Source organism: Heterocephalus glaber, unplaced genomic scaffold (genome assembly GCF_053883595.1).
Source record: "Heterocephalus glaber isolate CG9 unplaced genomic scaffold, H.glaber_assembly_v1.0 deba00001662, whole genome shotgun sequence".
Lineage (NCBI taxonomy): Eukaryota > Metazoa > Chordata > Mammalia > Rodentia > Bathyergidae > Heterocephalus > Heterocephalus glaber.
Window position 1 is genome coordinate 1,412,348 of NW_028258403.1, and position 21,588 is coordinate 1,433,935.

At 37.0% G+C, this 21,588-nt stretch overlaps 1 protein-coding gene across 1 annotated transcript; it reads right to left on the minus strand.

Annotated features, from left to right (window-relative positions):
* Positions 1-19,095: 19,095 nt before the first annotated feature.
* On the minus strand, positions 19,096-20,034 carry LOC101718993 (olfactory receptor 4F3/4F16/4F29). Its single transcript, XM_004865019.1, has one exon. The coding sequence runs from the start codon at positions 20,032-20,034 to the stop codon at positions 19,096-19,098; it is 939 nt and encodes a 312-aa protein (XP_004865076.1).
* Between the last annotated feature and the right edge of the window lie 1,554 nt (positions 20,035-21,588).

Consider the following 21,588-nt stretch of genomic DNA (forward strand, 5'->3'; position numbering starts at 1 on the left):
CCATAATCAGTAGGCTCCAAGTCAGGGTAGCATGGCAGAAGGGCATCACAGAGGAGAAACAGTTCATGTCAGACAGACGGTACCAAACCATCCAAGCAACCAGAGACAAGCTTCTTTCTGTCCCTTTTATCTTATCCAGGCTACCAATCCTTAGGGTGGGTAGCACACCCTTAATTCTAATGCCCTTAACCCTAGCATTGCACCATGAATCAACTCCAGTGTCACGGACTCTAGATCCACCCACCTCTGAAAAAGCCCACCCATGACTGCATGAGGCTTTGGTGGGACATCTAGACACAAGTCATAATAGGGTGAATACATGACACAACACATTTCTGTATGTATTATATGGATGTCATTGTCACTTTCACCAATCTGCTAAGGGTGACAGAGAAGAAAAATGAAAGCACTGGGGTCTTGATGGTGTCACTGAGCCACTGACTCAACCAATGCCCTATCTTTGAAGATCATTTCGTTGGGTTTTCTGTTACAGCTGAAAAAAACTGTCCTATCTGATATTTCACTAAATCCCACCACTTTTCAATTCTCATATTGTTTTAATAATCATACAACCACTCGCAAGGTAACTTTGTAGTATAATTAAAAAATGTTGAAATTAACTCAGAAATTCCAAGGAACCTATTATCTTTGTCTGTTCTCCCTTTCCCTTATGGCTTCATAAACTGACAATTCCTTTCAACTTAACATTCTTTTATACTCTTTGAAATTGCCCTTTCATTTATGGAGGAGAGGCATTCTTAGCTCTTTGAACTGAAGAAAACAAAGTTTAAAATAGGCCAAGACCACCCCAGCAATTTGTGGCAGAGTTTTCTAAAGTCCCAGTCTCTACACCACAGAACTCAAACTTCTGTAACGGGGCCCATCTTTCATGGGAGGCCAAATGTGAGGCAACCAACATCTTGCAAAGCAAACCAGTGGCTCTACTCCTGCTTGAGGTCAGCTGTGGCTCTGAGTCTCAGTTTGAGCTGCACTGGTGGGGCACAATGCACCAAGTCCTATAATTCTTTGGGTTGGAAACTAGGTCTAACCAAATCAGAACCTTATGAGCACGGAAGACACCCCTTAACATTCCAACCCACAATCCACCCCAGACACAGTGACTGCTCAGGCTAAGGCTCAGCCTGACAACTCTGGCCTCTCATCCATCCAGCCCTAGGCAGACACACATTTCAGGCCCACCAGGCCCTGCTGGATGTTCCCACATTTCATTACCTACTCTCTTTTGAGTTCCAGAGTCTGTCTTCTTGCTTTCCTTCTTCTCAGAAATATCTCCTGTTCCTGGGGTCACCCTAATGCTGCACTTGAGTGGTCACCTGGCCTGGATCTCACAGAGGTGACCCCATGGGCAGAGCCAAAATACTTTCTGGTAGAAATGCAAGAGGACCTCTGTTTCACAGGTGCCAGTGACCCTAGCATTCACTTGTAGGCTAAACTTCTGGACTGGTCCATTAAAAAGAGGGACAGTCCCCTTGGGGGAAAGCTGCCCAATCAAGTGCAAGGAGGCAGAGGAGGCTGTGTGCCATAGCTTCCAGCTTCTTCACTGCAGTAGGTACATCAGGAAGCAAGGGAGTGTGGGAATTTTGTGGTGGCTGAGGTGTCTCTCAATTGGGCGAGCCTTACTGTAGCTCCTGCTCGAGTAGTGTGGGGCTCTCATTACTCCTGCAGCCATAAGTAGGCACCTTTTGAGGTTAGGCTGAGGAGAGGAGATTTCTCTTCAAGTTTTCAAAGGGGCTTGAGGGGAAGTTCAGGATACACAGAGAATCCTGGCCACCAAACTGACCCCTCTGAGGAATTTTCTCTCTCGTGTACACTTTGTCTGGATACTCCTATGGTGACCTGAAGAAAGTGCCCTACACCTGAGATGGTGTCCACCCTCCTGACATCTGATACTCAGGTGAGAAGAGGTGCCTTTTGCTTGTCTACATTCTGTCTCTATTTAATGGCCTTGGAGGGGCATTAGAACAGTGCATAGTGATGAGAGCGATCCTGGTACCCAGTAGCCAGTTCGCCAGGCATCTTTTACCATAGGTTTGTCAGCTTCCTCTTCTCAGAATCACAACCTGGGAACATAGCCTTTGGGAGGAATCTATAAAAGTTCCCAAACTGTTCTTCTGGAATACTTGTCAAAATTGCACATTTGTAGTCTTCACACCTTCCAGTCTTCTCAAGGGCAGGACAGGACCAGGTACCTCCAGCTCCGCAGGTCAGCAATGGTCCAGAGATCCAGGATCTCTGGCTTGGCCACCAGCCACACAGGCCCTCAGAAACAAGAACGCTAGGGTATGTGCCCATGGTAAATAGCTTTTTAAGCTTATGGAAATAATTGTTTGGGAGTAAAATCATTAAACCCTCTCCCCGAACAGTATTTGTTTATCCCATTGAGGGAGTGGGAGGGAAAAAACTACAAAAGGTGTTTTGATCATTCTGTATATGCTAGAAAATTTCAGCATATCCATTGTCCTTAAGCTACATCATTGATGTACTGTATGTATCATACATATACTAGACAAATGAGTCCTAATTTTATAATATCTAGTCTCTATATATTAAAGAGCTTGTATGACAAAAGTAGAGTTAGTAAATTCACACATTTTGTACACTTTTTTGTTAAAATTCATAGAAAGGCTGTTTTCTGAAAACGAATTTTGGAAGTGTAACATCACATCTAAGTGAGACATGTGCCTGCATCACATGATATAGAAGAGAAGGAAATGGAAGAAAAGAATGAGTCTAGGCCAGAATGCTCCTACCTAAAAGAGTTATACTTTCAGGTATAACCATTGTTGCATGTGTGTATTTTGTTCAACACTACCATGCAAACAGTGGACAGAATTGAGTCCATATTTGAAACATCTAATCTTTCTAGATGTTTAGAAGTACGCAGTATATGTAAAAAGTAGAGATAATGAATAGCACATTATATATATATATATTATATATTATAATATATATTATATTATATATATCCTTTTGTTAAAATTAATAATGAAATATGGTCTTTTGGAAATGGAATGATCAAAGCACTTAGGCTTTAAACCAATGTGGTTTTGGAGAAGCAAAATTGACTCTTGTCCCTTTTGTCTGCATTTTGTTTTACTTTGCTCTGGGTGTAGCTGTATATAAAGGACAAATGCATCCTAATTTACAACATCTAGTCTTTCTAGATGTTAAAGAACTTACCAATGTATGAGAAATGTGGAGTTAGTAAACTAACACACTGAGTAGACTTTATGTTAAAATTAATAGGATAGATCGTTCTTAAAACCATTTAGAAAGTGAAAATTTTTTTTTTTAAAACCCTCTAAGCATTGCATATGCATATAATTGTTCCATGAGTTGATAGAGATGGGAAGTGGGAAGTGGGAAGGTTCTAGGCCAGAATGCTCCCATTTAGAAGATACTTTTAAATTATAGTATTTGTTAGGAATATATGTGCAATTAATTCAGTGCTGCTGTACACATAGTGGGAAATTTAAGTCCCTGTTAGAAACACAGTCTTTCTAGATGTTTAAAGTACCCACATGTAAAAGTTGAGGGCTAAAATAATGCCATTTAAGTATTATTTGTTACTTTATAAGAATGATTGCATTTGGGGAATGGCATTGTTAAATTTGATATTTTGGAGAGTATGTTAACTGTTCAAATGAGCAGATGTGGTCTTGAACTTAGTCACTGGAGTGCTGAAGGGGGAAAAGGAATGGTGAGGGGAAGAGCTCTTTGCTAATATCACAATACATAAAGATGGTTTTTAATTATAACCATAGGTGTATATGTGCATTTTTGGTAAATACTTGGGCTTATAAAATTCATATTCAGTTGCACAGCATTTAAGCTATATAGATGTCCTGAGGTGACAGTGTACAGTATGGTAAAGAGTAGAGTTAGTGAACTGACAAAATTGTAAATATCTTTTTCTTAAAGTTGGTAGGAAAGATGCATCTTCAGTATGGAGTTATACTACCTCTGTGTAGTATTAAGATTGTCATTAGACTGTCAGTGGAGGGGCAGAAGGAAGCATACAGAGATATGTTTAGTATGTTCAGAGTTGTATTTTAGTGAGAGCCACTTTGTGTGTGTGTGTGTGTGTGTGCGTGCGTGCGTGTGTTCTGGTGTACTATAGGAATGCATTAGTAATTCAGTGAGAGTATACCTTCTTGCTAATATTTTAATAGAAACATGTTTGATGTATTCTGTTGCCTTACATCTCATTTAATTGAGCATTAGGAAATTACAGTATTTTAAGTATAGCTATGCTAGTACTTTTATCTGAGGTCTGTTTCCATTTTTGTTTCCAGTTAAATTTGCGTTCCAAAAAAGGTAGGATTATGTTTTTTCTGACAGGTTGAGTTGATATAGTATATCCTTGGTTATCAAAAATACTCATACTTTTGGTATTTTGAGTTGATAAATACGTATTATATATAAGAAAGCATGACACACACTTCATGATCTCAGGCACTCAAAATGACATTTTGTTTATGTACATACATGACAAGAAGTACACTTCCAGCTAAGCTGCTTCTGACTATGAATGACTTTGTTCTTTACTTCTTGTGTCTCTGGCTCTGTAATGCATGTATTAACTTTTTCAAATAAAAATTTTTTAAACTCAAAACTTTTTTAAAAATTAAAAATAAATCAATCATTCAATGATGTTACTGAGATGAAAAAATAGAAGGTGTCAGAATTTATCTCATTACAAAATTAGATAGATATAGACAGATGGTAGATTGATAGATTTAGAGATAGATACCAACAAATTAAAATAGCCCTGAGAGGAGTCAAGGGCCAATTGAGGATTCTGTAGAAACATGGGGTGGGGGAGAATAGATAGATAGATAGATAGATAGATAGATAGATAGATAGATATCCACACAGAATATATTACTGGTAAATCACCATACCTGACTTGTGAGGAGATGATGAGAAGCAAAGAAGAAAGCCTAATAACTGAGGCTGTCAGTCATTAGCCATGCAATAGGAACCACTATGGTACCCAATAGCCTGATCTGCAGAGGACTCCAGCACCTTCTACCATGGAGATAACCAATTGGCATTTAAGCTGAAGGACCCCGAGAGGGAGATAGGGCTGCAGAAACCACCACTATCCTCCAGTAAGTATTGCTGCTAAGTCACTTCAGAAAATGAGCTGCCACCTCTCCCAAACTCTTGTGTGCACTGATGTTCAAGCTGAAACCACTCTATAACTTCCCACACTGCAGATCTAGGTTCTGTGGTTACACTGCACCAGTCCACCTCTCAGACACTGGAACATTTGCCGTAGTGAGCTGGTTCACACTCTTAAGCCTTAGAACCAAGTTCTTGTTGCACAGAATCATCATCTAGACACTGGCTCAGCTACAATAAGGATTAAGGCTACACCCTGGCACCTTTGTATGCTCTTGTACACCTCTTCTTGGCTCACTAGTGAATTTTCAAGTAACCTAACCTCACATACTATTACCAGTGTCCACTGACTGTGTTTGCACACAAGGTACTTTGTCCATTACCACTCCAATCCTAGTAGTAGTCCCTCCAAATGTTCCTTGTTTTAAGTCTCATCTCCATGGCCAGTCCTTTGCAACTACTTGACAGACATCAATCTGGCCACACCTATGAATAAGCCTCCAAGCCTGACCCAGTACCAAGAGGAATCCTCTGAGTATAACTTTCCCATTGGGAGAAAAATAGACAATCAACAATCATCCTAAAAACAGGCCTCACCACAACTATGCTGTCATCTGTGCTAGAATCACTATAAATCACACAGAAAGCACCCCTTCATAGGAGAATTCTTTCCTTACTGATCTACCCTAAGAATCTGAAAGCAGTGATTGCTCCATCAAAAGCACGAGATCAACATAAGGCAATAAGAAACATAAAATTCCAAAGAGATACAACACCAAAAGAGTATAATAATCTCAGAGCTAATCACAAAAAAAATGAAGATATACAGCTGCTTTTATAAAGGATTCAAAATAAGTGTTTAAAGAAAACACAGTGAAATCCAGGAAAACAGAGATACCAATTCAACAAAATTTGGAAAATAAAAGATCAAACTATATTTAACAGAAAAATAGATTTTTCAAAATACATATTCTGCAGCTAAGGGGCACAATGAAAGAAATGAAAATTTGAATACAGAGTCTTACAGAACAATTAACCAAGCAGAAGAAAAAATCAGTGACTCAAAATGTATTTGAAAATATATAGTCAGAAGAATTGACAGAAAAAGGAATTAATAAAGTTTATAGCCCTTATGAGAGAACTTCAAAAGAACAAATTTAAGAATCATAGAAGTTCAAAAAAGAAAAAAGATATAACAGTGAACAGAAAGTTTACTGAAAGAAAAAATACCAGAAACCTTCCCACATCTAGGGAAAGAAATATCTACTTGAGTGAAGAAAGGTCATAGATCTCCAACAGGTTCAAATGAAACAAGACTATACCAAAACATATTGTAATCAAATTTTCAAAAATCAAAGGCAAAGAGAGAGCCTTGAAAGCAGAAAGAAAAAAAGAAGCAAATCACATACAAGGAACTTCCAATAAAGCTGGCAGCCAGATTTTCTGTAGATGCCAGGACAGAGTGGGATGATATCTTCAAACTGCTGAAAGAAAAAAACCTTCCAATCAAGATAACTAGCATAAGAAAACTGTCTTTTAAAATCAAAGGTATTATAAAGACTTCCCTAGAAAACTGGAGCCAAAAGAGTTTCTTACCACCACATCTGTTTTACAAGAAATGCTAAAGGAATTGTTCAAACAGAAAGAAAATGATATTAATTAATAACAAAAATATGAGATATGATTGAAAACAATAGTCACATTAAAATTAAAAATAATATTTAAAAAGAAATTATTAAAGACATATAGCCATAAATCCCCCGCAAAATATTTGCCCTGGCTTTAAATACAATTATCCCATCATTCTTGCAACTTTCTGAAGCAGTTCTGAAAGTCCTATTTTATGTGTGTCTTTAGTTGTGGTGTTGTGATGTCCTGAATCCATTAAAAACATTTACCTTGCATGGTCATCTTGACATTGGGATGAGCCAGGAGCTGTAAGGTGCCACATCTAGTGAATAAGGTGGATGAGGACACACTCTAATGTTTCAGAAAGTAGCAAAAATGATGAGAGATAAGTATGTTTAAAGTGAGCAGGAGTGTTTTGAAGGTGATTAATGGCAATGTATCTTTTACTGTAGTAAATGTTTTTAATTTAAATCTTCACCATATTTTTCAATCACACCTCATATGTCAGACAAAATACTTTAAAACAAAATCATACAATGAGACAAAGAAAGCCATTATATAATTATAAAAGCATCAATCATCAAAAAGATATAAAAACTATAAAAATATTTACAGTATATGTCACATCTGAGAAGCAAATACATGAAGCAAATATTAAGAAATCTGAAAAGAAAAACACACAAGAAAAATACTATGAAAGTACTGGACTGCAACAATAAAGAGATCATTCAAACAGAAAACTAAAAGGAAACATTGTGCATGAGGAACACCTTAGATCAAACTACCTAGTGAACATTTCATCCAACATCACATCATCAGAATATATATTTTTTCTCAAACACATGAGGACATCCAAGATACATCATATACTATACTACAAAACATTTTTTAGACATTTAAGACTGAAACCACAGGAAGTATCTTTTCATTAGTATGAAATTAGCTGGGTGTGGTGGCACACTTCTGTAATCCCCGCATACTGGGATGCTAAGGAAGGAGGATGGCAAGTTCAAGCCCAGCCTGGGAAATTTAGTGATAACTCTATCTCAAAATAGAAAATAAAAAAGGCTGGACTACTGGTCTCAAAGGCAGATAAAATATGTTAATCTCCCCCAGTCTGGACTCCAGTCCCATGCTCGATTCAGGTCCAGCTGGTAATAAACTCCTGTGTGGACTTAATATCAGTCTCTGGTTGGTTCTTTCTTGCTGGGTGCAACAATAGGGATGGCAGGGTTGGTTCAGCATTGGAAGATCCACCCCCAAAAGTCATCATTTTAACAGAGGAAAGGAAAAAGCCATATGATCCTGTCACTAGTTGGAGAAAGAGCATTGGACTAAATTCTACAGCTGTTCATGGTAAAAGCTATCAGGAGACTAGAAGTAGAACAGAAACTTCTCAAATTAGCCTATTTAATAAGTGGTGTTGGAAAAACTGGATTTCTACCTGCCAAAGATTAAAACTAGACCCATACCTATCACCGCGCCCTAAACTAAGATTGAAGTGGATTAAAGATCTAAATATTAAGCCAGAAACACTAAACTTGCTGGAAGATAAGTTAGGTAGAGCTCTTGATGACATTGGCATAGGAAAAGACTTTATGAACAAATCTTCAGTAGCACGGAAGCTAGCACAAAGAATCAATAACTGGGATCTCATCTTATTGAAAAGGTTCTGCACTGCAAGAGAAACCACCAACAGAGCTAAAAGACAACCTGCAATGTGGGAAGAAATATTTAGCAGCTGTACCTCAGACAAAGGACTACTATTGCGAATATACAAAGAACTGAAAAAAATCTGACACCCCAAATTTAATGAGCCAATTCAAAAATGGGCATCCAAAATGAACAGACATTTCTCAGACAAAGAAGTAAAAACAGCAAGTAAATATATGAAAAAATGTTCAACATCACTGGTCATTTGAGAGATGCAGATGAAAACAACACTGAGATTCCACCTCACCCCACAAAGAATGGCTACTACCAAGAAATCAACCAATAACAAATGCTGGTGGGGGTGTGGAGAGAAAGGAACATTTCTCCATTGTTGGTGGGAGTGTAGACTGGTGCAACCACTTTGGAAATCAGTATGGAGATACCTAAAAGAACTAGGACTACAGGTCCCACTTGACCCAGCTATTCCCCTACTGGGAATCTTCCCCAAAGAATTAAAAGAATCATACCACAGTGATATATGTGCATCTATGTTTATAGCAGCACAGTTTGTAATAGCTAAAGCTTGGAAACAGCCCCAGTGCCCATCAACTGGTAACTGGATAAAGATGTGGTTTTTCTATAAAATGGAGTACTACTCAGTGATAAAGAATTCTCACTACTAGAGACCTTTATAGCTAAATGGATGCATATTGAGGACTTAGTCTTAAGTGAAATAAATAGGACACACATTTATAGCTAAATGGATGCATAGTGAGGCCATACTCTTAAGTGAAATAAATAGGACACACATGTGTAAATACCGAATAGTTTCTCTAGTGTGAGAAATTGAAAGTGTAAATAAGGATGAAAATGATTAAAATGAATAATTGATAATTTGAAATAAGAAAAGGTCCAAGGGTTAGGGGATGGTGGGAGGGGAAGGGGAAAGGGAAGAAGGGAAAGGAAAAATTATGAGAAAGAAAAAAAATGGAATCAAACTCTGTGTAAATAGGGAAGGGTGGAGGGGGTGAAGGGTGCACAGGTAATGGGAGAAAAAAATAAAAACTAAGATACATCACATTCTCGTACAACACCTAATGATAAATGTAAATGTATTTTATACCTAAAATGTACCAATAAATATATATAAATAAAAAAAAGAGCTGAGCTACACGTTTGGACTGTTTTCCCCACTAGTAAGACAGACCTGTATACAAAAATGTACAAAGCAAATCTTTGATAGAGTAAAAACTACCTGAACCTTTTCTCCCCTTAGGCATGGTCTTCATCAGTTATGTGTGTAGGGGAGAAAAATACCTTTGCCAATATATTATGGACTTTGGAACATTAACTCTGGACTTATAAAATGCTATATAATGATTTTTGAATATTTAAATGACTTGAACTTTAACTCAGATTTTTCCTCTGTGCTAGTGAGTTAAACTCCCCTTAAACTTTTCTCCAACTTGTTGGGAGTTAACCTTAAAATTAACAACCTTATGGTGACACCTCCTTTTGAGGGGTCAAACTGAGACAGCTCACAGCAACTGTTTTGTCTTACACTAGGGAAAATAGCAACCAGTAACTTGCATTTGTATTTTTCCATGCTAAATAGAATATGGGACTATTTTGGTCAGTGTTTCTCTTCATCTGCATGCATAGGAAATTGATAAAGGTGCCTTTACTATGTAGATTGTGGCTGTGGGAGGGACCCATGATTTTCAAATACTTAGTGAATTTAAAATGGACCTTAAATGAGTAGCCTTGTATTGCTGCTAATAAAAGTTGCCTAAATGACTGAATAGACAACAGAAATTCTCTACCCTAGGGCCCAGAGGTGACCTCTTTTGCAGGAAAAGTGCCCTAATTTGACTGTTGACCTATTTTCCTCTCTCTCTTTCAAGGAACTAGAAAGTAGTGGTTTAAATCTCTTGGTTTGCTAGCAGTCATGATTGTTATGGCTGAAGTCAATTGTAACTTGTGCTTTGGGAGTACCTACTGGAGTAGGATGTGAGTTCCCTGAGGAAGATAAGATGGTGTGCTGGTAAAGGATAGATAGTCCAGTCTGGTTTTATTTCCTGGGTCTCTCTCCAGACAGTAGTCACCTACCCTGGAGTAGAATAAACCTTGGGGGATGCCCTATGGGGCACAGGAATCAAACAGAGACTTATAGGATGCCATATTTGCTTCTCTTGTTTCAGGTTAGTAACTCCATATCTTAACCTCATACACCTTTGAAATGTACTATTTCTCTACACCTTCATGTGGTGTGCCTACCTCCTAAAGCCAAGTACACAGAGGAAAGTACTATGATGCTATCTCACAATTAGAATTATACTGTAAGAGAAAAAAATGGTCAAAATTATCTTATGTTGAGATTTTCTTTACCTTAACAAGTAATTCCTGCCTGTGTTCAAATGTAAATGTGGGCCATAGAAAAATGAGAGACACCTCACCCTTAAGGCTTTCACCACCTCTAAGCCTGCTGCTACTCCTCCCCTTAACCACCAGGTGCTGAGTATTGAATTTCTAGGCCAGCCATAATTAAACCTCCAGGAGGCTGTTGCCATCCTTAGCTAAGTTATTCCCTCAAAGACAATATCCCTTCCAGGAAGTAAATGGCAAATATGGGACTACCTGTGTTCATGTGTCTTTTTCTCTCTTAATCTAAGACAGATAAAATAAGACCTAAAAGTTTTCAGATGACCCTGATATGTACACTGAGCTCTTTAGAGGATGTACTCAGACCTATGGACTAGATTAAAAAGATGTAATGTTTGCTCTTAAATCAAACATTCATTTCTAATGACAGACAAGTAGTATTACAAGCTGCTACTATATAGAGAGACAAATATTATCTTAATTTTGGAAGCTCAAAAGATAGGCAAGGAGGGGAACAACTGGTTCCTACTGGAATACAAGCAGTTCCTTCCTATACAAGGCCCTCATTGGCCTGCCAATCAGATAGAGGATTAAAATAAAAGACATTTTCAGGCATGTATTCTTGAAGGTCTAAGAAACATAAGAACTAAACCCTTCAATTACTTTAAATTGTCAACTATTTCCCAGGAAAAAGCTGAGAACATCCCTGAATCCTGATTTGGTAGAAGGAACTACTATAGTTTTTCCCAAGTCACAGCCTTGCAATATGCAGGTGGTATAGTGTTATGTGCCTCCTGAGAAGAGCTTTCTAGCCAAGACACCTGTGCTCTGCTGAATTTTCTAACAGACAAGGGTAATAATGTTTGTAGATCTAAGGCACAATTTTGCAGTACTGAGGTGAAATATTTAGGCCTTATTGTATCAAAGAGAACCCAAAGACTGGGGGAAGAAAGAATTAAACCAATTCTTGCCTTTCCACAGCCCAAGACTCTCAGACAGCTAAAGAGATTCCTAGAAATTATAAGCTTTTGTAGCCTTCAGATAGCAGGATATAGTGAGATTCTGTGACCCCTCCATTAGCTTATAGAAAAGCCCAAGAGACAAACACCTGGAAACCTTATTCGCACACCGCATTTCAGAAGCCTGCCTACAGGACACCATCTCAGTTTTTATGTTAACAATAGGTAAAATATGGCTTTTGGAGTGTTTCTACAAGATCAGGGAGCTACTCAACAACCTGTAGGTATTTAAGTAATAAATTAGATATTATAGATTCAAAATAATTTATTTAAAAAGAAAAGTCCTAAACAGTATAGTTAGAACACTTTCATTCTCTTTCAAGATGCAAAAATGCAGCCATTCATGTTCTTTGATTATTGATTTTCAAGGTTCTTTGGTTCTTTGATTTTCTGCTTGGCAGTGCAGTTAGAGTCAATCATAGCTTTTGTCTTTAAAGACCTGGATCTAAGGATTGCAGATCCACTCAGGAAAAGCTCCTGATCTTAATTGTCCTTCTACACCTGAGATGGTTAAAATTTAGTTCTTGTTCCATACTTAAAGGCACTCTTCTATCCCTTCTCCACTGCCATGCCCCTGATAAATAACAAAGTTCTCAACAGTATTTGATTCAAGGCACTTCCCTCCTCTATGGATCCTGGATTTCAAGACAAAGCATCCAGAATGATGAGTTTCCCCTCCCTGGAATCCTTCCAGAGTAAAGCTGACCTTTACTTATTTCTGAGCCACATAGAAAACTGATCTAGGCTTAATCCTGAAACTCTTAAAAAATAAATGTAAAAGTTTTAGTTCAGATTTACCTGTCTTTCAGCCCTCAGGCAAAATTAGAGAATGGTAAGAACAGCTAACCTGGCTCCAGCCACTTCCTTGCACCTCTAGTCTGCTGCTATTGGCACTGGATGAGATAAAGTCTAAGAAGCACCTTAGATTGGGCACAGAACAAGAGGGATAGACAGGGATGCCTTATTTCCTTTGTTTCTTTTCAAAAATGGGAAAAACTGTCATAGGTAGACATCTACAGCACAGCAGGTTGGAGCCTTGCAGGTCTTCCCTCACTGCATGGAATTCATACTTAGCTCCAAAGAGTGTCACCTAGTCTCTTCTACATGTAAACCTGACCTGAGTAGACCCCCACTGGAGATAGTTAAAATTACCTTTAACAGCCTGTCCCTTTAGAGGGAAAAATTACATGTGGCTATCAAACAACTGTGGCTTTAAAAGCAACCAGGAGAAGCCTGTATGTCTGGGTTTTCCAGTCAGATAAACTGTCAGCTAAGGCCTATCTTAAAACTATTTTTGCTTTCACATGTGTAGAAGATTTTTATTCCTTTTGATTCTTATTACAAGATATCTCTAACTGAGCCACAAAGTTCTGACTAGTCTTTTTTATAGTTATATACCTAAAAATTATGAAAGTTATTATAATTCAACTTGGCTAAATACATCTGAGTGCACTCTGGCTTGTAAACAAGTTGTCTTATGTGTGTGTCTATCTGTTCAATTTGTTACAACATATACAGCTATTTTGTTTGAGCTTTTTTCTTTTTGCTTTTGGATTTTTGAAGATGTTTGCCTGTAAATATAGATAAATGTCACTAAAGACATGCTTCTCCCAGGTTGCCAGATTATCCAAATAATGTCAACTGGTTCTAGAAATGTAGTACATATTGTTGTCCATATATAATATCTCAGGAATCTTTCCTTGGTCAAAAATAATGTGTTAATTCTTATGATCTGGCTCTAATAAGGTATGTAAAAATTTGTGAAGATAATTAAATAAAGGCTCTTTGGCTTAGGAAAACTACTGGACAGAACTCTCCTCGGTAAATAAAGGAGCAGCTGCCTGGAAAAAATTTATTCCAGCCTTTGTTCATAAAGGGGACCCCAATAATTTTCATAGCCTTGTGGGACTACATTGCTAAACATATTATTATGGTATGTATGCATTGGTCATTGTCAAATGGCTAAGTTTTCTGGGGAAACAATAAGGTTTTATTTATTTATTTATTTATTTATTAGGTTTTATTTAAATGTTCTTGGTACAAAACAAAATTAAGTGACAAAGGGTTTCATGTAACTGATACTCATTGTTATTTCATGACATATACATTCATGCCTTCTGGGTGTACAAGTCTTCTAATATATTTTTTATGGTAATGATCTTTTTTGACTCAGATATCTACCTTTTTCTTGTGCTCCAGCTACTTATGATAAGAGGTATATATCAAGCCAGCATGAGATAACCAATCAAATAATACTTTTTTCTTAAAAACTAATTGATATATATGTTATGTGTCACCACGTATGTTAAAGATGCTCAGATGCCAAACAGTCCAAACAATTTCACACACTAAAAATTAAGGGCTAGACATTATAAACTTCTAAGGTACATTTATAGGCTGATATTTGTGTTCTCTTTACATGACATACTATTAAAGGATAACAAATAAGAGTTTTCTATGCGTCATTTAATGTCTTGTAATCAAATAGAGGTGTTTAACTAAAAGACTATTTCATACAAAGATGGACATTTGAATGTGTTCCAAAGATAATGTCATAGTTGTCATGGTAAAATACTATGCGTGGCTCTTGATCTTGTTTCTCTATAATATAACTGTTATCTGTTAACATTCAGCAGAGAGGGATTCAACTACTAGCACAACCATGGTTGATAAGAAATATCAGCCCCTCTAACTGTGTTTTATACTTCAAAGTGCTTAATGTCCAGGCAAAATTATAATAGTTAAGCTCACTGCTCCTACTGCACTACTAATGTCACTGATCTTTTCTTCTGGGTGTTCAACAACTAAAGTTTAGAGACCAAAGCTAGAAAGGTAACTGGGCTATGAGGACAGCCAATAGTTTGGCCTTGGCCACTCAAGGTCAACCAAGATCCAGGACACAAAGGAACCTTTCCTACAGGACCCTACATCTTTGGTAAGTCTCCTGAGCAGGGAGACTGCTGGTCACCAGAGAACAAATGTACCATGTGCCAAAGAAGGGTCACAAAGAGGGAAAAATCTCCCATGCTTTCACTGAAAGCAACATGGTCCAGCAAACCCATGACCCAGCCTGATTGCTGACACTAACAGAGGAGGTAAGAAGCTCTATGCATGGTTCCACAGTAATCCCTGAGAAGATTTAATTGACCTTGATAGATAGCAAGAGGTTCATACTGATTAAAACAGGTCTCACTTTAACTTGGTCTTAAACACCCACCAGAAAAGAATAACCAAAAGAGGTATAAAATGTTATAGTAATAAAGCTAGATATAAAAAGGGGCTCTGATTGCTGACTCCTGGCAGTTTCCTACTACACTAGTAGCTGATAGTTGTGGATCATTAGGAAAAAACTATGGTAGAATCTATAAGAGCCAGCAGGTTACAATCACTATTTCAATTTCTAAGTGTGACTTTCTCCCCAACCTGCCCTTCTATTCTAGTGTGCTCATGCTTAAATTTTTCATGCTCTAATTTCTTAAAAGTTTTGTTTATTCTTGCCTAGAGGCTGCCAAACTCCAAGTAGACATACAAATGGAGCCAATGACAAATGTGCTAGATTTCTTTTACTGGGATCCACGAGATTGACCTTATAAACAGGTCATAACTGCTAAGCTACACAATATGACTTCTATATTAGATTCTGAAGTCCCTGGACCTTCTCCTTATCCTCTTTGTAGAGGCTATTACTAGTTCTTCCTAGTAAAAACACTTACAGGCTATATTTATGACAACCCTGGTGACCTTATAATTTAGCCCATGTCTTCTTAACTGTTTCTTTGGCTTTTGTCTCCTCCAGACTTAAAGCTATAAGGATACCCAAGATGACAATGCCTGGCACCTATCAAAGGGCTTTAGATAGGTCCTCTGAAGAGTAACTGACTGCTGATCACAACTACAACCCACTTCAGCTGGAAGTAGCCAGATGGGTCTTTTCCCTTTGTCCCCTCAAAGCAGTTAGGAGTACTTCTTCAGAGGGGGGAATATCATAGATAGGAAAGTTAATTAGATATCTTGTTGGCAGTTAGATAAGGCCTCCCTTAAGGCACCAGCCCTCCAGGAGCCAGCCCACAAGGAACCAACATGGAGAACAGTGAAGACACATTCACTGAAGGCCAGCATTGTAAAAGGAGAGGAAACTACCACACCCATGTAGGATGAATAGCAGTGATTGATATTCTAAACAGGTATCAATCTGGGGGGGGGGGGGGGGGGGCAAGGTCTTAACCCAGCCTCTCCAGGAAATATCCCTGACCCACTTTTACTGAAAATCCTTGTATGCTTGCTATGTGACTTGCTCCCCTATTCAACCCCCACTTAATCAATTTTACCTGGGTAATTGTACTTGTAATCTTATTGGTTGCTTCTAGTTTTGTCCCACCTCATGCCCACCTTGCAAATTTTCATTGGGTCTTATAGTTTTGTCCCACTTTGTACCCACCTCACCACATGGCTTTGCTGTATAAAACATCATTGAAATGTGGGATGGGTGGGCAACCCACTTTCCGGTACCCCTTCTGTCTCTCTTAGACAGATGCTTCCCCTCAATAAATTTTTCCTACTCTTAAAAAAAATAGAGTCTATTTATCTGTTTGTGCAATGATTATTCTTGTTACTACAAGGAATAGAAAAGTTCTTACAGGTCTGATGTGAATTTTTGTATTTGTCTACATTTATAACTTTTGTAAATCTGAGTCTTGATCTGTATCTATAATTGAAATGAATCTAGGATTTTTATATGGGACTGTGTTTCTGTAATTAAAGTACCTTTTTCTCTCATTGTATGAATGTGAAGTATCTTGTTACATTAAGAAAATATTAATGTTATATGTAAAGCATATTCTTGGACTTATGTTAATATTGTCTTCTAGAGATCAGTGTACACTCGAATCTGGTATTACCTAAACTTCCAGTACATAAGCTGAATTTCTGTTTTAAATATCCCTACTTTTTAAGGAAAAATTCTATAGAAATTACCAGCTGAGAGCATTTTTACATAATAATTGGTATTTAAATAATCAAACTAAATTATTGTACAACCTAGGCTGGTTTCATGATAATTTTATATTGAGGCTGTAAGTCCTCTGGCTGATACTAAGATGGAGTTTAAAGAAATATTTAAAATTATGAAAATTATACAAGTATTTTTTCAGCCAATGGGAAGTATAATTCTCACAGTATGGAAATATGATTCTGACACCATGGCATGCTTGCCAAAACCTAACTTTTAAGTAAACATTAAAACTATTCATGGATACGTTCACCACCATACTTGGACTTGTACAGAGTGTGTATATTTTCACATAATGTTAGAAAATTGTGTTCATTTTTTTCTACTTTAAGACTGATGCCAAATATGGTGGCACACATCTGTAATCCCAGCACTTGGGAGGCTGCAGCAGGAGGATCACCATGAGTTTGAGGCCAGCCTGGACTCCATAGTCAGTTCAAGTCCAGTCCAATCTATGTAGCAAGACTGTACCTCAAGAAAGAAAGGAAAGAAAGAAAGAAAGAAAGAAAGAAAGAAAGAAAGAAAGAAAGAAAGAAAGAAAGAAAGAAAAAAAAAGAAAGAAACAAAGAGAGAGAAATTTACTCCCTTTACGATTTGGACAGTACATGAGCCAGGGATTTAGTTCAGTGGTTCCATTGCCTTGCAAGCAGAAGGTCCTGAGTTTGATCCTCAGTACAAAAAAAAAAAAAAGATTTGGACAATACATGTACTGTTATATTTTGAGTGTTCATGGTTTTCACTGGTCTACTAAAATAATTGTGTCAAAAATTCTCACTTTTCTACCTTAAGTAGGACAAAGACTGTCCTTTAACAAAATTTATTCAGGCTCCTCTGAAGCTTTTTCTTAACTAGTCCGCAACCTTGACCCCTTCCCTGCTTGCTGTGCATACATAGCCTACTTTTAACAAGAATCTTGCTAAGTCAACTTAATGACAGTCTCCTACCCTTGATATCTCCTCTTGATAATTTTCAATCCATTCACACCACAACTTGCTCTTTAGCTATAAATAGTCAACTATTTTTACTGTATTGGGAATTCAGCCTACTTCCATGCTAAGGTGTCTTTTTTCTCCTATTGTAATATTTCCTGAATAATAATCTCTTTTTAACTATTGTCAGGCTCTAGTTTTCTTAAATAAATACTCTCTATGAAATAAAAGTTACTTTTATGATTTTTTAATGTCATAATCAAAATGGGGTCTAAAGATAGTAGTAGCCAAAAATATACTCACTATTCAATGTAATAGAATCTTGCTTTGTTTTTCAAGGGGACAAAAAGTGGATTCATTTTAAGATAAAATGAATGATTGGTTATTCTAGAATATAAAGACAGTAGCAAAAAACAAAACCTAATAGGTATAGAAGTTTCCAAAAGTATGTTCTATCTGCCTTAGTTACATGTGTATAACTACAAGTAACTGGTCTGAGAAAAAGCAAGTATATAGTTTTTAATTTTGGCAAAATTTACACAGCCCAGTTTTGATTAATTTACAAAAACATTTTAAGGATGCTTTATTGTCAATGTTATAAAATATAGTTTCTCTTCTATTAGAATAACATGATAAATTTATCTTGGTTTATTCTTTATCTATAAGTAGTAAATATTTTTCTCTCTCTTCTGTGTAATCTTCCTAGTTAGCAGAGATTCTGTGACATAGAATTAATATTGTGTGCTTTAATACTTCATTTTAAAAAATTATTTATTTGCCTATTAAAAACCTAAATTATTTCTACCATGTTTATGTCAAATATATTTTCACCCTGATAAATAAGTAGTTATACTACAACCACTATATTTTTCAAATGCCTACATATCTACATTACTATAGTGGGCTGATTTGTGTCCACCAAATAGATACATTGCAGTTATAAAATTTAGTTTTCATGAAGGTGAGATTATTTGCAAATAGAGTCATTGCAGATACAGTCAAATTAAAATGAGCTCATACCGGATGACAGTGGATTAGAGAAAAGACTTGTGGTTCTGAGGCCCTAATGTAACTTGGCTTCTTATATATTTCTAATAATTACTTCAAATAATTTTTATCTTAGAATTAAATCTCAATTATTATAATATTTGGTTTCTAAATCCTTTGTGCAAAATTTCTCTTGCCCTTATAGAAGTAAAAAATAAAACAGACCTAATATCAGTGTGGATGATCAAATCATCATACAACAAAGAGAAGCTTTTATCTCAGTTTGATCATCACAGTGAACTTTAATAGTCTGTAAGTGTGCTCCAAAATACTAAATCACTTAAAATAACTTTCTATAACTCACTAACTGTCTGAATACTTTCTTCATTGCCACCTTCATCTCTTGATTCCTGAGTGTATAGATGACTGGATTCAGAAAAGGAGTAAGAACTGCATCAAAGAAGGCCAGAAATTTATCCAGGTGTGTGGAAGGAGATGGCCATGTATAGAAAAATATCAAAGGGCCAAAGAACAAGACTACCACAGTGATGTGAGCTGAGAGAGTGGACAGAGCCTTGGAGGAACCCGTGGAAGAGTGTTTCTGAACACTGAGAATGATGATGACGTATGAAATGATCAGTATAATGAAAGAGCCCACAGAGATGAATCCACTGTTGACCGTGACCATGAATTCCAGGTGGTAGGTGTCTGTGCAGGCAAGTTTAATGAGCCGAGGAAGGTCACAGTAAAAGCTGTCCAACACATTAGGGCCACAGAAAGGTAAGTTTACAACAAAAGCCAGTTGAACCACAGAGTGCATGAGGCCTATCATCCAGGCAGCAACTAAGAAGAAGAAACACATTCTAGCATTCATAATGGTCAGGTAGTGGAGAGGTTTACAAATGGCCACATACCTATCAAAGGCCATGGCTATGAGCAACACCATCTCCACTCCACCGATGACATGGATGAAGAAGATTTGAGTGATGCACCCTCTAAATGAGATAACTTTGTGCTTTCTAAAAAGATCACAAATCATCTTAGGAGAAGAGACAGAAGAAACACCCAAGTCAATGAAGGAGAGGTTGGCCAACAGAAAGTACATGGGGGAGTGCAAGTGAGGGTCAGAAGCAACTGTGATCACAGTGAGGGAGTTCCCCATCATGCTTGCCATGTAAAACATAGAGGAAAGGACAAAGAGTAATAGTTGGATGTCCCAGGAGTTGGTGAGTCCCAGGAAATAAAACTCTGACACAGCTGAGTGATTTTCTCTATCCATTGGCTTTTTGGCTATGCTACCTGAATGAGAAAACATAAATTAACATAATTATATTAGTAGACTTGAAGGATAGAAATCAAAACTAAAGTCTATGTTAATCAGCATTAAAATTAATGCAGTCATGCTTTCTGAAATATAAATTTGGTGGCTGGCATGTGGATCTTCTCTCTACCACCCAGTTCTTTCTTCATTCAATACTCCTCCACTCCTCACAGGTAAATGCTGTGATGTTACTCATGAGGTACACAAATACCAACATAAGAAACAAGAATTCAACCCAAAACCTTTCTGATTTTGGTCAAAATTAATGTGATCATTCCCAGTCACTGCCTCCATTGCATCCATTCTCAAGCCAGTGATCTCTCACCTGGCAAACAGACCTTTCTTCTTTCCTTCTCATTCCGAACCTCTGAGAATCTATTCATCTTCAATGTTAATTTATATTACCACATGTGTGAATTCTTGCCTTATTATTTTACCCTCCCTCATAGTGAACAGGGTGAAAATCTTAACTCATGAAGGAGACTGTAAACTTCTTGAAGGCATATATTATAACTTATTCATAAATGAAAAAAGTGATCCATAAGAAAGGAAAGGTCAGTGAACTGTCTGTGATCACTTTGTGTCATGTTAGGTACAAAAAATCTTGAGAATAAGTTTTTAACAACTTCTTTAGCAGTGGGTGTTATAATGACACCTATGTTCCTGATTTTCTGTTTTCCAGAAATAACCATCCATGAAGGACTCGAACTTAGAAGAAGTCAGAATAAAAAGCTTACAGGCTTTTCCTCATACAGGTAATTTGAGAAGCACTGCCTTGGGGTACTTAATTCATGTTCTGAAATCTGTGAGAAGCACTAAAATGTAATTTAAAAATATTTTTGCAAACTTCTGTGTAACAAATTATTACACATATTAATATTATATATTATCTAATTTTATTTAGAGAATCAACATAGCATAGTGGGAAAAATATGGGTTTGGGGTTTACACAACCAACATATGTATCTTGATTGATCCACTGACAGGCTGATTTGGGGGCAAGTTAAACCCTTTGATGTTAAGTTTATTTATCTACAAAACATTAATTAATGCAATAATTATTGTATCTTACTATGTGCCTATATTAAATATATATATTAAAGTTTCTCTTTCACTCGTCCACAGTTGCACTTAATTTATGAGACAAAATGAATGAATGAGAAAAAAGATGCCACTGACCAACAGAAAACATCAAAATTCCACATCAGAAAAGATATTTTAATAGGCTATGATTAATATATTCACATACTTACCACAATGTGACTCAACAGTTTTTAAATTTTTTCATTCCTAATTAAGCTGTAGCCTCATGATGTTGACTTTCTGGGGATACAACCTGAAAAAATCATGTGTCGGGATGATGATAGAAATTTGGGGGGAAGATGAGCCTCTCTTATAGCTCATGGCTACTATTTATTGACATATGGGGTACTCTATTAGCCTACACAATCCTTCTTCATAACTGTCTATTGATTTTTAATAAAACTCTGTGTCTTAAGAAACTTCACAGGT

What these genes read in the sequence shown, in the direction of transcription:
- LOC101718993 (XM_004865019.1), bottom strand. Translation starts at nt 20,034, where the DNA reads ATGGATAGAGAAAATCACTCAGCTGTGTCAGAGTTTTATTTCCTGGGA.